Source organism: Saccopteryx leptura, chromosome 2 (genome assembly GCF_036850995.1).
Source record: "Saccopteryx leptura isolate mSacLep1 chromosome 2, mSacLep1_pri_phased_curated, whole genome shotgun sequence".
NCBI lineage: Eukaryota > Metazoa > Chordata > Mammalia > Chiroptera > Emballonuridae > Saccopteryx > Saccopteryx leptura.
In genome coordinates, this window is record NC_089504.1 from 265,517,549 (window position 1) to 265,533,561 (window position 16,013).

At 43.7% G+C, this 16,013-nt stretch overlaps 1 protein-coding gene across 1 annotated transcript in view; it reads left to right on the forward strand.

Moving 5' to 3' along the window:
- LAMC1 (laminin subunit gamma 1) overlaps positions 1–11,789 on the forward strand; it is a 124,415-nt gene extending 112,626 nt beyond the window's left edge. Inside the window, exons 23-28 of the mRNA XM_066361694.1 lie at positions 570–719; positions 978–1,092; positions 2,848–3,047; positions 4,464–4,622; positions 7,071–7,170; positions 8,777–11,789. Coding sequence (XP_066217791.1) covers positions 570–719; positions 978–1,092; positions 2,848–3,047; positions 4,464–4,622; positions 7,071–7,170; positions 8,777–9,033 — 981 coding nt within the window. The 3' untranslated portion in view covers positions 9,034–11,789. The remainder of the gene's footprint in view (positions 1–569; positions 720–977; positions 1,093–2,847; positions 3,048–4,463; positions 4,623–7,070; positions 7,171–8,776) is intronic.
- The last annotated feature ends 4,224 nt before the right edge of the window (positions 11,790–16,013 follow it).

The following is a 16,013-nucleotide window of genomic DNA, read 5'->3' on the forward strand; positions in this document are numbered from 1 at the left end:
TATAAATATTTTGATGTTTGTTTTATTTCATCTGTACTCTAATGAATCCTCATACCTGGCTCTGGATAAATGGTGTAGGGATTTTTTTGCATTGAACTTGAAATTTATCATAAGTTTTACTTCTTACATCTGAGGCATCGACTTGTTTTCCACCATGAAGGTTTAGGTCTCTTTGGACTTGTGCACACTCTATGAGTCCACATATATGAAATTTGAGAATAGGTGATCCTAAAAGCTAGACCAGTGGCAGCTGCATTATTGCATATAAGGTGGGTTTGGAAATTGACTGGAAAAAGACATAAAGGAATTCCCTGTGGTGGAAATACTCTGTATCTTAATGGGGGTATTGGTTATAGGTAAACATATTTGTCTAGATTCCTTAATACTAAGCATTGGACATTTCACCATGTATAGAGAATACCTCAGTTTTTACAGTAAGGTCCATATCTTGACCTGTGCTGTTGTTTTAAAAAATACCTGGCGAGTATTAAGTATTTTAGAGTTACTGTGCCTACCTTTTCATCAGTCTGTTTTAGCTAAACTGTAATGATCTTGCTTTCTTTTCACAGAAGGAGGCAAACAAAATCAAGAAGGAAGCTGAGGATCTGGACCGTCTTATTGATCAGAAGTTAAAAGATTATGAGGACCTCAGAGATGACATGAGAGGGAAAGAATACGAAGTAAAGAAACTTCTGGAGAGCGGAAAGGTCGAACAGCAGGTTGGTTTGCTTTGCATGTTGCTTCATTTCTTAGAGCAAAATTTGAAACCATCCAAGTGTGGGCTGTGTCTGTAATGTCACCGCCATTGCAAAGGCAGCAAACCATGGAGTATCCGAGGAGGGCCTTATGCATGATGCCCAGGCCTAACGTGCTGGCTGCTGGCATGTCTCAGGTGCTTGCCTGGAGGTGCCTGATCTGGTAGGAGGGAGAGGATCAACCGTGGCCGGTTTGTCCTCTGATCTGCCATGTGTTTGCAGACTGCTGACCAACTCCTAGCCCGAGCTGATGCTGCCAAGGCTCTTGCAGAAGAAGCTGCTAAGAGGGGACGAAATACCTTACAAGAAGCCAATGACATTCTCAACAACCTGAAAGGTATGAACGGGTCAGATAACAGGATCAGTCTGTTAGCTTCCTCCACAAGGGTGAAGTCCTCTTTAGTTTTTTAAAAAAATTTTACCATGTAATTCTACTCATACACAGTATGGAAGGTAATATAAGCCTTGGCTGGTTTGTTCAGTGGTAGTGTGTTGGCCTGGCATGTGGATTTCCCGATTCGATTCACAGTTAGCAACACAGGAGAAGTGACCATCTGCTTCTCCATCCCTCCCACTCCCCCTTCTTTCTCTCTCTTTCCCTCCTCCCACAGCCATGGCTTGATTGGTGCGAGCACATCAGCCCTGGGTTCTGAGGATGGCTCCGTGCAGCCTCTGGGCTCAGGTGCTAAAAATAGCTCAGGCGCAAGCAAGGCCCCTGATGGGTAGATCATTGATCCCAGACAGGTGTTGCCAGGTGGATTCAGTCGGGGCATATGTGGGAGTCTGTCATTCTATCTCCCCTCCTCTCACTTGGAAATTCAGAAGAAAAAAAATAATTTTAAAAAAGATAATACAGCCGTCTCACCCTATCTGTGGGGAGTACATTCCAAGACCTAAACCATAGATTGTACCAAACCCTGGATATACTTACCCATGATAAAGTCTGTTTTATAAATTAGGCACAGTAAGAGACTAACAACAATAATAATAAAATAGAACAATCATTACAATATGCTGTAATAAAAGGAATTGAACGTGGTCTCTCTCAAAGTATCTTATTGTACTGTACATTCTGCATGGATATGTTGGCATGGATAATGGGATGACTCATGTCAGGACGGTTTGAGATTTCTTCACTACTCAGAATGGCATGCCACTTAAAACTTATGAATTAAATCTTTCTGGAACTTCCTATTTAATACTTTTGGGCTGTGGTTGACCACAGATAATTAAAACTATGGAAAGCAAAACCACAGATAAGAGGGGATTATTGTAGTGTAATGAATTCCTTATACCTGTCACCCAGATTCAACAGTTATGGTTTTTATATTGCACTTCCTTCATTCCCCCAACATTCACCTCACTTTTTTTATGAAGTACTTAAAAATCCCAGAGCTCATGTCATCTTCCCGCTGCATACCTCAGTATAAAAACAAACAACAACAAAAAGGACATTTTCTTATGGTGGGATAACTTGCAGAACCCAGATATACCTATGTAGCTGACCTCTGTGGGTAAATGGAGCTCATCTTTAATTTTCTGTACCAGTTGGGTCTCAATCTTTGTGTTTTCTTTTCCCACCCAGATAAAAAAGAAGTGTTCTGAATTCACTGTGTAGGCCTGGATCCGTCTCTGATAAAGTAGCCACTGGTTCTAGGAATAGGGAAGCTTGGCAGGAGAAGGGTTGCATGGAGGGTCCTGGTGTCGGGGGGATTGAGTTAGAATCCCCAACCCCCATCTTCCTGTGAATCCTCAGTTTGCTCACATATAAAAAGAATACAATGCCTGCATCACAGACACAGAAAGCTCTTAACTCAGCACCTAACACTCAGTGAACACAAGTAGATGCAACCTGTACCGTCGGTGGAGGGGGTAGTGAGCCGTACTCAGTGCGCTGCATGAAAATTATCTTCTTACTAAGAACCTGCTTCCCAGAAGCGGATGTCCACGCCTGCGCATCTCCCATGTAGAGCTGTGTGCTTTGTTCTTCTGAGACTCCAGTCCATGCTGTTTGTCAGTTGCAGCTCCCTGAAAGGCTCAGTTTTGGCCAGTTGCAAGTTTAGTTCAAATGCGTTCTTTGAACTTGTTTCAGACTTTGATAGGCGGGTGAATGATAACAAGACAGCCGCAGAGGAGGCGCTCAGGAGGATCCCTGCCATCAACCAGACCATCATCGAAGCCAATGAGAAGACGAGGGAGGCGCAGCTGGCCCTGGGCAACGCGGCCGCGGATGCCACCGAGGCCAAGACCAAGGCGCACGAGGCGGAGAGGATCGCCAGTGCTGTGCAGAAGGTGGGCCCTGCCTCTCCCGGCACTGGGTCTCTGCTCCTGTATTCCTTCGGCCATCTGCCGGTTTCTTTCCACACCCCAGGAGCCCTCGTCAGTTTTTCCCTTGACTTCAGTAAAACCATTATAAACCAACCTGGTTGTTTATTATTATTATTTTTACTAGGCATTAGAGTCGATAACCACTCTGATCAAGGAGGGAGATCAAGGGCCTTTGACTCTAAAATTTCTACTGTCTCAGTGGCAGGGGCTGAGTTATGTGGAGGTGGATGCCTTCAAGGACCCAGAGAGCCCCCTCCTACAAAAATAATTATTCTCTTCCTAAAGAAGCTCAGTTCTTTGACCTGGACCGTTGACATTTTTTTCTTTCAATCTTGTGTAGCGTGCCAAGTCAGAACGACTTTCAGGCTGCTCATTCAGGCATGTTGCCGTGTCTAAGCCCCGCCTACGGGGAATTTCTGTCGCTGCCATTGCTGGAGTCTTCTACTCGCTGTCAAGACTAATTTCTTTACACTGGCTTTTTCCTACCTAAAGGTTAATAATGTTTGTTTTGTTAAAGGAGAGATTGGTGCCGATTCTAAAATTGGGTGTTTAAGAGTTACACACATCGCCCTGGCCGGTTGGCTCAGTGGTAGAGCATCGGCCTGGTGTGCAGGAGTCCCAGGTTCGATTCCCGGCCAGGGCACACAGGAGAAGTGCCCATCTGCTTCTCCACCCTTCCCCCTCTCCTTCCTCTCTGTCTCTCTCTTCCCCTCCCACAGCCAAGACTCCATTGGAGCAAAGTTGGCCCGGGCGCTGAGGATGGCTCTATGGCCTCTGCCTCAGGCGCTAGAATGGCTCTGGTTGCAACAGAGCAATGCCCCATATGGGCAGAGCATCGCCCCCTGGTGAGCATGCCGGGTGGATCCCGGTTGGGCGCATGCGGGAGTCTGTCAGACTGCCTCCCCATTTCCAACTTCAGAAAAATAAAAATAAAAAAATAAAATAAATAAGAGTTACACACAGTTTTTAGTTTCTTTAGAACAGTCAGTTTCTGATTAACTGTATTGTATAAAATACTCATATTTCAGGATTATGGTCTTTTTTGTGCATTATGACGCACTGCCAAGTAGAACAAGGCCAGCTTTGACTTTAAACTGTGTCCCCGTGAAAGAATCTAATCAATAGGATGTGGTGGAAAGAGTACCCATTTAAATGTTCAGCATGTGCCAAGTATGGGACCTCAGCTAACAATGCGAACAACAGAAAGGGAATTTTTAAGGATTAATGATTAAGAGCAGATAAATGATAACATAAGTCAATGCACCGTGTGATTTACTGCCCTGTTCTCTCTGGATTGTTGTATTTTTGAGACATTTGACAGATGGAAGAGCGAGAAAGCTTTTTTTGTTTGTTTTTAACCATTATTTATTTTGTGCCTAGAATGCTACCAGCACCAAGGCAGAGGCTGACAGGACGTTTGCGGAGGTCACGGACCTGGACGCTGAGGTGAACAATATGCTGAAACAGCTACAGGAAGCCGAAAAGGAGCTGAAGAGGAAACAAGATGATGCTGACCAGGACATGATGATGGCTGGGATGGTGAGCCGTGGGGACGCATTTGTCTGCGGGCAGGACATGAAGTGTGTTCCACAGAAACGAGTCCGTTTCACAAGGACTTCTGTTTTTCATTGTGTTTCCCAGTCAGGGGTTGGGTTAGTAACTGACATAGAGGACAAAGAATTTGGATCTCCTGCCAGGTTGTTGCACAACTGTCCTGTCCCAAAGCTATTCTCAGTTAAAAGCGAAACATTGTTTTGTACATCTGAGGTTTTAGGACTTTTAAAAGTATGCATTTATATTTTTGAATGGATAATTCATAGAGGGTATAAAGGCAAAAAGGCACAAAGAAGGATGCAACAAAAAGTTCATTTCCTTCCTATTCTTGTTCTTCCACTAAACTTGCACCCTAGAGGCAGAGAGACACGTTTCTTGTGTAAAAGGACATCTTGGAAGCCTACAAAACAGCAAACTTATACCCAACTTAATTTCCACCTTTTGTATGATAACATCCATTTGTAACAAAATTGACTCTGAGTGCATAGCCCAGCAAAGGACGAGGGTCCATTTTCCTGTTCATGCTGTATTCTGCTTCTGAGAGACTTTAATGGAGCCACAGTGGAGGTGGTCTTTCCAGGCCCGTCTGCCTGTGTTGCAGTGATGATAGACAGGGACTTGTGTAAGTGTATGCTCTCAGTGCAAGGAGAGACCCTTCTTCCACTCCTGCTAGAAACAGGCCCTTCTCTGTGGGTCGTTCTCACCGGGGGGTGGAAAGGAGATACTACTAAGCCAGTTAATCTGAGTAAAGGAGACTGGAAGGAAGTGATAACAGGAAGCATCCCTGTGCAAACACCCTAGTTTATTATGCTTTTTTTGGTGGGGTTTTTTTTTTTTTTGAACTGTCCTTCCTTTCCGCACCAAGGTGTGGCTCCAGCGGCAATTCCCCTATAGTAGAAATATGTTTTTCTCACATGGGCTGAGGGTCTCTGGATTTCCTCTGTAATCTGGCTGTAGAAACATTAGTTTTAGAGCCTATCGGAAGGAGAAGGCTATATTCTTTATAAGCTTCAAAAAAGAGTATGGCCTCAATTCAAAGTTTGGGGAAAAAATTATTTGTTGTTCCTGTGGACAAATAACATCCAAGGAGCACAAGACACCATCACAGATACGATCCTGTTTATAGCTTTACCAATCCTGGGAGGACAGCGTGGGCCAGTATTGGCTGAGTCTGTAACATGTATTTTTTTTTACCAAAAGAGCGCCGGCTTAGGGTTGTTTCGGGCAGAGGGGTGACAGGGTCAGCACAGTGGCTTTGCTCCCAACAGGCCATAGCTGGATCCTTGCATGGACAGCACAGCCTGTGAAGGCTCCGGAAGAACGGCTGGCTGGGACCCAAACAGAGATTCACCATTGATTGATTGGTGAAGGTCTTTACCCCTTGCTTTAAAATTTTTTTTAATGTTGCCATTCATTTTATTCAAAAATTTTGCATTGTCTTGACCCTGAAACTAAGAAAAACAATGATGTGGTGAGGCTCTCAGAGCTGCGCATGTGTATCCTGACTGGGTTTATTTGTGAGAGCATCTGTTGTTTGATATTTAGACGCTTCCTCTTCCCGGGCCATTTCCTGTGACTCATGCACAAGTGTATTTATTCAGCTTTCATAGAATTTTCCCAAACATATTTACCTTTGGTTGATTTTTAAAAAGTAAATTGTTTTGTACGTGTGTGTATGTATGTGTGTGTGTGTGTATGTGTGTGTGTGTATGCGCGCGCGTGCAAGTCAGGGAGACAGTTACAGAATTATGAAAGCTTTCTGAGAATAGGACATTTCTAATAATCAAATCCCTAAGAGTGTCTGGAAGGACATGTTTTGGGTGTAAAATATAGTTTTTGTTCTCATTCTTTAAAAATAACTTTTTTCTCCTTGATGGATTTTATTATGTATATACATACTTCCATGTAGTCTTGGGTGAGAACATGGGAAAAGGAGAGAATTTTGATCTTTGAAATATAACTACAGTTAGAGTAGGCATACACAGTGCCTATTCATGACTGCTATATGGATTAAGAATAGAGAGAGCCTCAACAGGCAAATATAAGCCCTCCCCCCAGCCTGACCTGTGGTGGTGCAGTGGATAAAGCATCGACTTGGAATGCTAAGGTCACTGGTTTGAAATCCTGGACTTGCCTGGTCAAGGCACATATGGGAGTTGATACTTCCTGTTCCTCCCCCCTTTCTCGCTCTCTGTCTCTCTGTCTCTCCCCTCTCTAAAATGAATAAATAAAAAATTTTTAAAAAGTTTATTGAAAATAAGATCCCCTCCTAAAAAAGAAAAAACCCTATAGTGAGAGATGGTGGGTTTATGAGTAAGGAAAGGGGAAAGCATCTGACAGTTATATTTGTTGGCTTGTTGGGGAAGAAATCTCTCAAGAAGATGAAAACATTCCGTCAGGGTTGTTTGTCTCACTTTTCCTTCCCCTGTCCAGGCCTCTCAGGCTGCCCAGGAGGCCGAGATCAATGCCAGAAAGGCCAAGAACTCTGTGACCAGCCTCCTCAACCTTATTAATGAACTCTTGGAGCAGCTGGGTGAGTAGCCAGAGAATTATTTTAGGTAACCCTCGAATTCTTTGTACTGTTCTTGGGATCTGATACAGTTGACTCAAAAACAGATATTCTGTATATAATGTAAGTATTGTGTGAACTGAATTCTGACTTTAGGTTGTATTAATTCAGTAAGTACTTACGAGGTCCTTTCGTGGACTCTGACGTCAGTATTGGGGTCTGACCGTGGTTCAAGGACTCCCAAAATTTTGGAGGCGTGCCACCGGCAAGAGTGGCTCATTGCTCGTCAAGGTTCATGGTCCGATTGACGGTGACTGCTCAGCTCAACCTGAGTGTCTTGAATGGATTTCAGTGATAAGGTAGAACACTTCCACTTGGCCATGACTTCACTGCCTGGAATTCCCTTCATTTGCCAATTAAAGGGTCACCTGATGACCAGAGGGTCACTGGATGCTAAAAGGAAGGAAAGGCTGGATTTTCAAGGAAATATAAGCATATTGAAACCCTCTTTTAATGCAGTTTGCTAGGGAGCAGGCTTCTTTGTAAGACAGAAGTACTTGTCACCAGCCTTCATTATAAAGGGAATCCCCTGGTCGGTACCGCTTTGTAGCTAGGTGTCCATTACGTACCTAGCCTTTAAAGATTGATCAGTGTTTTTTTGTTTGCTGGTTTTGTTTTGTTTGGAGAGGGGGGGTGTATATTTTTTATCTGTTTCAAATGTCAAGAATAAGAAATTATTCTTGATAATTTATTACAATAAATTATAATAGATGAAAGTAAGCTAAAAGAGGTAGCTTTTTGTGGCAGAAAGAGCTGGATTGTAAAGTTCACTAGACTTGGGTTGGAATCTTTGCTTTGCTGCCTATAAGCTGGGCAAACTTGGGCAAATCACTTAACATCCAAGCATCACTGATGTAAAATGGTCTGGGAGAAGTTAGCCAAGTACAGCATGTCTAAAGTGCTGGGTTTTGTGCTGTTGTCTGCTTTCATTTGTTATAGAAACAACTCCTTTCTAAGGAACCTCTTTTTTTTCTTGCTAATTTTAAAGTAAAGCTTCGCCGAAACAATTTCAGCATTTCATCTCTGGCCGCGTTCCATAGGAGGGCTCCTAATAGCGTCTGACTCTTGAGAGCAGGACATGACTCCGGGAACCAACCCAGCGCCCCCTGGTTCTAAGCCCTCCATAGGAGGGCTCAGGGTTCTAGCTTGAAGGTTTTTGTGTGCATTTGGTGGCACTAAAATGACTCAAAATGACATATGTAAACATGAAAAAGGTACTTAATGTCCCCAGATGACCTTCAAAACTGCAACTGAGGTTTAAGGTCTAGAACATGGTAGCTATGTATTTAGAAAACCTTTCACAGAAACAATTCTCAGGAAAAAACATCCAGCCCAATATTCATTATATGTTCTCAGCATTTCTGCTGGGTTAGGTGCGTGGTTGTGTGGTTTGTGTGGCTTATGCCCGTGGACGACAGGAACAACTCGTTTGCTCACGTTTGCAGGCCACCTCTTCCCAGGGCAGCTGCGGGGTTTTGCTTATAAAATCACTAGTGGGCTGCTTGTGGAGTGAAGCTACCATTATTTCTGAATGTCTCTGTTCTCTTTTGTGTCCTCTCGGACTCTACAGGGCAGCTGGACACAGTGGACTTGAACAAGCTAAATGAGATCGAAGGCACTCTGAACAAAGCCAAAGACGAAATGAAAGCCAGTGATCTAGACAGGAAAGTGTCTGACCTAGAGAACGAAGCCAAGAAGCAGGAGGCCGCCATCATGGACTACAACAGAGATATCGAGGAGATCATGAAGGACATTCGCAACCTGGAGGACATCAGGAAGACCTTACCAACCGGCTGCTTCAACACCCCATCCATTGAAAAGCCTTAGTGTCCTCCTTCGGGGCTGGAAGGCAGGCCTCCCCGCCGGGGAGCCGTGGGGAGGCCACAGAGTGCCTTAACACAAAGATTACATTTTCAGACCCCCACTTCTCTGCTGCTCTCCACCACTGTCCTTTTGAACCAGGAAAAGTCACAAAGTTTAAAGAGAAGCAAATGAACCATCGTGAATCGGGAACAAAGGGTTTTATCCTAATAAAGTCTCTCTCCCACTTACAGCGCTCCCTTAGCCGCACTTTCCCTTCCGAGTCGCGTAAGGACGTGGCCTCCTACGTTACTGTCCAGTGGCATAAGCACTTCGTGGGAGCCACTGCACGCTGGGGCTGAGCAAGTAGCCCCCCTCTATGCCGACAGAGCCTCCTCAGTCTCAGTACTCTTGTTTCTATGAAGGAAAAGTTGGGCTGCTCAGAGTAGCGTTGTGATGGCCAGTCTATCCAGTCTAGAGCTAAAGAAAATGCATCTCCATCTCCTGCCCCTCCTGCTTTTAAGCAAAAGTCACTAAACATCCTGTGCCAAAGGTCTTGGTCCTTTAGATTGTCGAGAGCCGTCACCAGTTGTTTTAGCTACTTTGAGTATAGGACACTGAGCCATCCCCGGGTAAGGATGCAATTATTCATGCCAGTCTCCGGGAGACTATGAGACGGCAGAAGTAGGCCACATCTTCCCCTATGTTGACAATTGACAAGGAAGATACACTTTTTTTTTCAGATCTTTGGGCAGCTAATAATTTAAATCTATATGGGCAGCTTGTAGTCACCAGTAGACATCCTATAAATGGAATTTATGCAGAAGAAATAGGGATATGATGACCACTAAAGTTTTTTTTTTGTTTTTTTCCAAAATCTAATTCTTAGAGCTTTTGTTAGTATGGGAACTAGTGTTGTTATCTGGCAGAGAAAGTTAGTTCCTAAGATCCTGACAAACAAAACAGCAGAACACACGCCCTAGTCTTTTCTAGCAAAGGGGTAAAACTCAAGTGCAGCTTTTATTGTCAGGATCCCACGTGTCTGTTTTTCTTCCATTGGGAAGAAAGGAAACATTGGGCCCTTAGCCTCATTTTTCTTCGGATGTTCCCATCTTCTAGAATCCCCAGAACACACGGTTTGCCCCGTCCGGCGGCGACCCTTGCACTCTGTCATTCACACGGCTGCCAACACCATCCAGTGCCTGCACTTTGTGATTTAAACCCACTCTAACCCCTCTCCGTGTCGAGGGAAGACCCCAACGTGGAGTTTCCTAGTGGGCTTCTCAACTTCTGATCCTCAGCTCTGTGGTTTTAAGATCACAGTGTGACAATTCCCTGCCACACGACCCCTTCCTCCACCAACCTGCCTTTGAGATTCATATATAGCCTTTAACACTATGCAACTTTGTACTTTGCGTAGCGGGGGAAAGAAACTATTATCTGACACACTGGTGCTATTAATTATTTCAAATTTATATTTTTGTGTGAATGTTTTTTTTGTTCATTATAGAGTAAGGAATTTATGTAAATATACTTGGTCCTCTTTCCAGACTGGCACTGTCCGCTCGCCTCTCTCCACCTTCCCTCTTCCCTGGCATGATGTGTCTGATTACCTCCTCCCCTTCCACCTACCGTTCTTTGGATTGTACCTGCTTCCCACTGCTTTGCTCATTGCCTCCTGTTTGCAGCATGCCCATTCTCTGACATGAATATACGCCCACTTTCCTCCGCACACAGCCAGCGCCCAGCGACACCTCGACCCCTGTCCCATGCAGTCCTGGTAATCCTGAACACGGCACGGTGTCGTTCTCAATACCTGCTCTAGAGCAGGAGAGCCAGGCTGCTAGGGGCGGGTGGAATGAGGAAATTTGACAAAAGGATATCTTCAACATCAATGTGGTGCTAGCCAGGAAGGAGGTAGAAGTGCCCCTTTTGAGGTGGCTTGGGCTGGGTGAGTCGATTTTATGAGAGATTGCAAAATTACTGAAAGCGCATAGCATCAGGGATAGCGCTACAGATACAAGTAGGAGAGCCGTGTACCTCCGTTCTGCCCTGCCCGGTCTCCTGCATCCCCAGGCTGACTTCGTATGTTTCCACTTGGCATTCCCCTAACCGTTCACCCCTTGCTTCTCTCAGGTCTCTTTTGCTATCCCAGGAGGCACGGTTCTTTCTTGCCAAGTTGTCACATCAGTGTTTCCTAGCTAGTTCCTCTTGTGACGTGGCCATTTCCTAACCAGAGACATTTTGCTCAAGGTTGCAGGAAAAGACCTGAGGATAGACTGCCAAGGTAGTTTTCCATCTCGCCTCTGGGGCAGGTTCATGCCAGGAAGTCTTAGGCCACAATGAAATTTTTTTATTTTTTTGTTGTTGGCTTTGATTTTTTTTTTTTTTTTGGCTTTCTTTCTCCATCTGTGTGGTATATTTTTAAACAGAATTTTATTTTTAAACTAAAAGTTCTTTATAAGACAATGCCTGGTTACACACCTGCAATATAGCCATTGTTATGTTGTGTAGTTCCAGTTACCTGTGTTTGGATAGTACAGTGGTCGGGGTGGCAGCTGCGGAATGCGGGGTGTCACAGGGGCGTGTGCAGCTGTTCCCTGGAGTTTATTTTTCTATTCCAACTGCAGCGCTTCTCCATGTGCCTTCACTTTAGCTGTTTGCCTTAATTTCTACATTCTTGCTCTCCAGGGTGGTGAATAAAATGCAACACTTGGCATTTTTTATGTTTAAAAAAACCAGTATTTTATTTATAATAAAATCGGAATATTTGTAACCCTTTATTTTTGGTGTGGCTTGAGTACTGGGGGACCTAAGATGTTTGGAAAGGTATGATGAAGGTAAAGCTACTCCTGTCTTCTGTAAGTTACTTATTTTCCTGAGAACAATCCCGTGTGTGTGTGTGTGTGTGTGTGCGCGCGCGTGTGCACGTGCGTGCCCGTGTGTGCTTGCGGTGTGTGTAAAACTTTTATCTTTTTTTCTTTTACCCTTTGCAAATTGGGATACTTTGGTATAGCCCAGATGTTGACAAGCTTTTTCTGTAAAGAGCTAGATAGCAAATATTTATTTTAGACTTTGCAGGCCATGCAGTGTCTGTCCCAACTACTCTGCCACTGCAGGAGAAAAGCAGCCACGGGCAACAATGAGTGAACAAATGAGTGTGGCTGTGTCCCCATAAAACTGTTCCCAAACTCAGGCGTGGGCCCGCCTGCTGTAGTTTACCCCTGGTGTAATCTCAAAACTTGATTAATGACTACTGAGGACTATTTTTACATTATTTGGGTTCCCTAAATTGGCAGCAGTATGTAACAAGTTGTTTCACCTTTTAAATACACACATGTCTTGGCCTTGGCCTTGGCTGGGTAGCTCAGTTGGATAGAGCATTGCCCCAATATGCCAAGGTTGTAGGCTCGAGCCCTGATCAGGCACATATAAGAGTCAACCAATGAGTGCATAAATAAGTGGACAAGTCATTTCTTTCTCTCTCCCCAACCTCTAAAATCAGTAAATTAAAAAAAAAAATTATAAAAATAAATACAAACATTTCTTTAGCTAAAGGTAGTTTCTTCAGATGATGAGAAGCACTCAATATATAAAGGGATAAAAAGAAAAGGTGAGTTAGTAATGTGGACCAGCAGGTCAGAAGGAGCTCCCTGGACCTAGACCCATAGAGAGCTGAGGCAGCCAGAGTAACCTGAGACTAGGTTAGCCGTGTGGGAACTACACAAACAGTAGGTAGGCGTTGAGTCACTCCAGTGCTCTGTTTATAGCCTTTGTCCCTATGGATGACATGCCACTGTCCCAATCTTATCAATCATTGCTACTGTGTAATCTATCAAGAAAAACCTCAACTCTTCCCATCCACTTCCCCAGAGAAAGCTTATGAAGGCTCTGGTTACTAGCTTTCTTGCAAACTATTAGTCCATTTATAGGATCTGACTCAAATGCCAACAGAGCCTTTCTAGTTTCTGTGTCAGAGTCATGTGTGGGATTTTAAAAACGTGCTCCTGTTCCTTTTGTTTCAGGATCAGCAGCATCTCAAAATTTGGCACCAGCATAATGTGATTCAAAAACTCCCCAAAGGCTTACTCCTTAAATAAGCATTGTAGCCCCCAATGAGTCTGAACGCACCAACTCCATCCTATTAGGCTCAAAACTGGAACTCCAGGAGGTAGGAAAGCAGGTGGCCCCTCTTCCTAGGTGAGGAAAGACCCAGCCCAAGGAAATGTCACATCTCCAGGCCCATAGCTTATGGAAACAAATGAGACCAGTCCTTATAATGATAGGTAATTTCACCCGTTCACACTAAGCAGGTCTAAAGGAAGTGAGTAGTAATAGTTGAAGTGAAAAATCATAGACTCTAGTGATTAATCTGTCTCAGAGACTCCGCTGGTTTGGGAGTCATCAACTAGACTGCCTTCTACTTGTACTGAGCCTCCTGGAAAGGTTACACCTGCTCTGCATGAATAAATGAAGTTCTAGGTAGAAATCAAATGTGTGCTTAAGAAAGGTTAATGTATATTTAGCAGAAGTCCAAAGAAAAGCTTCAAAGTCCCTGATTCGCAATGCAAATACAAGAAAATCCAACATTTTAAGTGTTATAAAACCTCTGTGTCTTTGCTTTAACTCCTCTCTGCCCAGAATGTCCTTTCTTTCCCCTCCCCAATACAGAAAAGTCACCGCTGCTGAAGCTAGCCAGTTCTTCCTTGTGTCTGTCCACCACCCCTCCCAGCCTTGTCCTGGCTTCCTGCACAGTCCTTGGACACATGTTGATCAGGTGTCTCACTCACCTCTACCTCCCTCCCACTCCCCAAGCCCGGGTCTGTGTTATTCAAGTTCACATCCTCAGGTCTAGGAGGCCCAAGAGTCACTCAGGTCGTAGCTCTAAATAACGTGAAGGCAAATCAACTTTCCTCCTCTGTCTTTTTTCTAATTCCGTTATTTTCTCCCTGTGGTGAGCTGAGAGGGAGGTTTACAGATACTTGTTAATGCCCTCTCTAGCCTCCTTCCTACAGCGTTCTGCTCCCTTCACACATCCTTCTAAACCGGGATTTGCAGGAAGATAAGCAAAACCGCTGCCTTTCACCAAATGGCACTGCACCACCACCCACAGCGGCAAGCCCGCTCCTCCCCTCGGCTCCCGCGTCCCCGCCTCCCCGCCTCCCCCTGGTCATGCCCAGTGCGTGCGCGTATCTGCCCATTGTAGCCACAGCCCCTTCTCTAGGTATCTATGGCTTCTGGCCCAGGTTAGAACATTAATTCCCTTTCTTTTTCTCTAACTCCTTGGAATGTCCCAGTAAATTTTAAATGGAATGGTATTTTATCCAGTTTGTGTATGTATGTGCCTTAGAAAGCCTTGTAGTGGAGGCCATAGAGGTATGGCTTATGATTAATTCAGAACAGTTTATATTTATTTCTTTAAAAAGTTGAGCATCACGCCTTGATCAACAATGTAACCCTCTGTTACAGCATTGCTCTTATGATAATGTCCAAGCTGATTTAAATGATTACACTGGGGAACAATTTTTTTTTCATTTTCTGTTGCATGAGTTTTCAGAACTGTTTCTATATACATATTTCTGCATCACTGATTCCAAATCTGAAATCCGTTTTTTGGTGCATGCTCTAGTTTTTATGCAATTTTAATTTCTTTTTGTTACAGTTAATGGCATGCATTGGTTTTTAAATTGGAGTTAAAGGACAACGACTCTTGGATTGAACATAACCACAAGGCAACTAATGTTTTACAAACATCACTTTTACATAATTGTAGTTGTTTTTAAATGTAAAAAATTATCTGATAAAAACACCCTCTTATTTTGTTTTAAGATTGAATCATGGCTTCTTCGAGTAGGCTTACGTAAGAATAGTCCTGACACCTTCTGTTATATATGTGGCTGTTACACACTTCAACGTCAAAGGTGTAATATTTCATCATTTGTGACACATGCATATATTGCCTATTTTCAAGTTCCCCTTGGCAATCAAGACAAGAATTGGGCTCATATTGTGTGTCATAATTGTGAGGAAATGCTTCGTGACTGGACAAAAGGAAAACGCAAAGGAATGCCTTTTGATATTCTCATGGTTTGGCGTGAACCTAAGGACCACAGCAGTGACTGTTATTTCTGTCTGATCCATACAAAGGGCATCGGCAAGAAAAAATGGCATATGATTGCATATTCTAATATTCCTTCAGCAATACGACCTATCCCACACTCTGAGACACTCCCAGTTCCAGTTTTCAATGGTTTTATTTCTTCTAAGGATGAAGAAGGTGAACATGGTGATCAAGTGTATTTTGATAAGATGCATGAGGAAAAGGTTATAGAATCTGAAGGGTCTTCTTCTGATGCCAAGCAGTCATTAACCCCCCAGCAGTTTAGCCAACCCAAATTGAATGACTTAATAAGAATGACATAAAAATTGACCTCGACTTTCTGAAGTATGAGGAGCATAACTGGATCATTTGTGTAGATTTTAAAATGGTAAATTTCCTGCTAGAACAACAGAGAGGTTTCCTGAAGTATCCTTGCTTTCTGTGTTTGTGGGACAGCCGAGCTCGGGAGAAACACTGGACACAGAAGGAGTGGCCGAAACGTGAAGCTCTGGAAGTAGGGATGCAAAATATTGTGAATGAACCTGTAGTTAATCAAGACAGGATCATTTTCCCCCACTTCACATCAAACTTGTCTTAATGAAGCAGTTTGTTCAGGCTTTGAATAGAGAAAGTGAATGCTTTCAACATATTATTTCTGCTTTTCCTGCCTTGTCTTTTGAGAAGATAAAGGCAGGTGTATTCGATGGACCTCAAATTCAAACCCTCATATGTGACGAAGAATTTGCCAGGAAGATGAATAAGGAGGAGAAAGCAGCATGGCAGTCTTTTGTGACACAAAGAACTTCCTTGGCAACAAAAAAGCAGAAAACTATGAACTTCCGGTTCAAAGGATGCTGTTGGCTTTCCGCGACATTGGATGTAACATGAGCGTTAAGATTCACTTCCT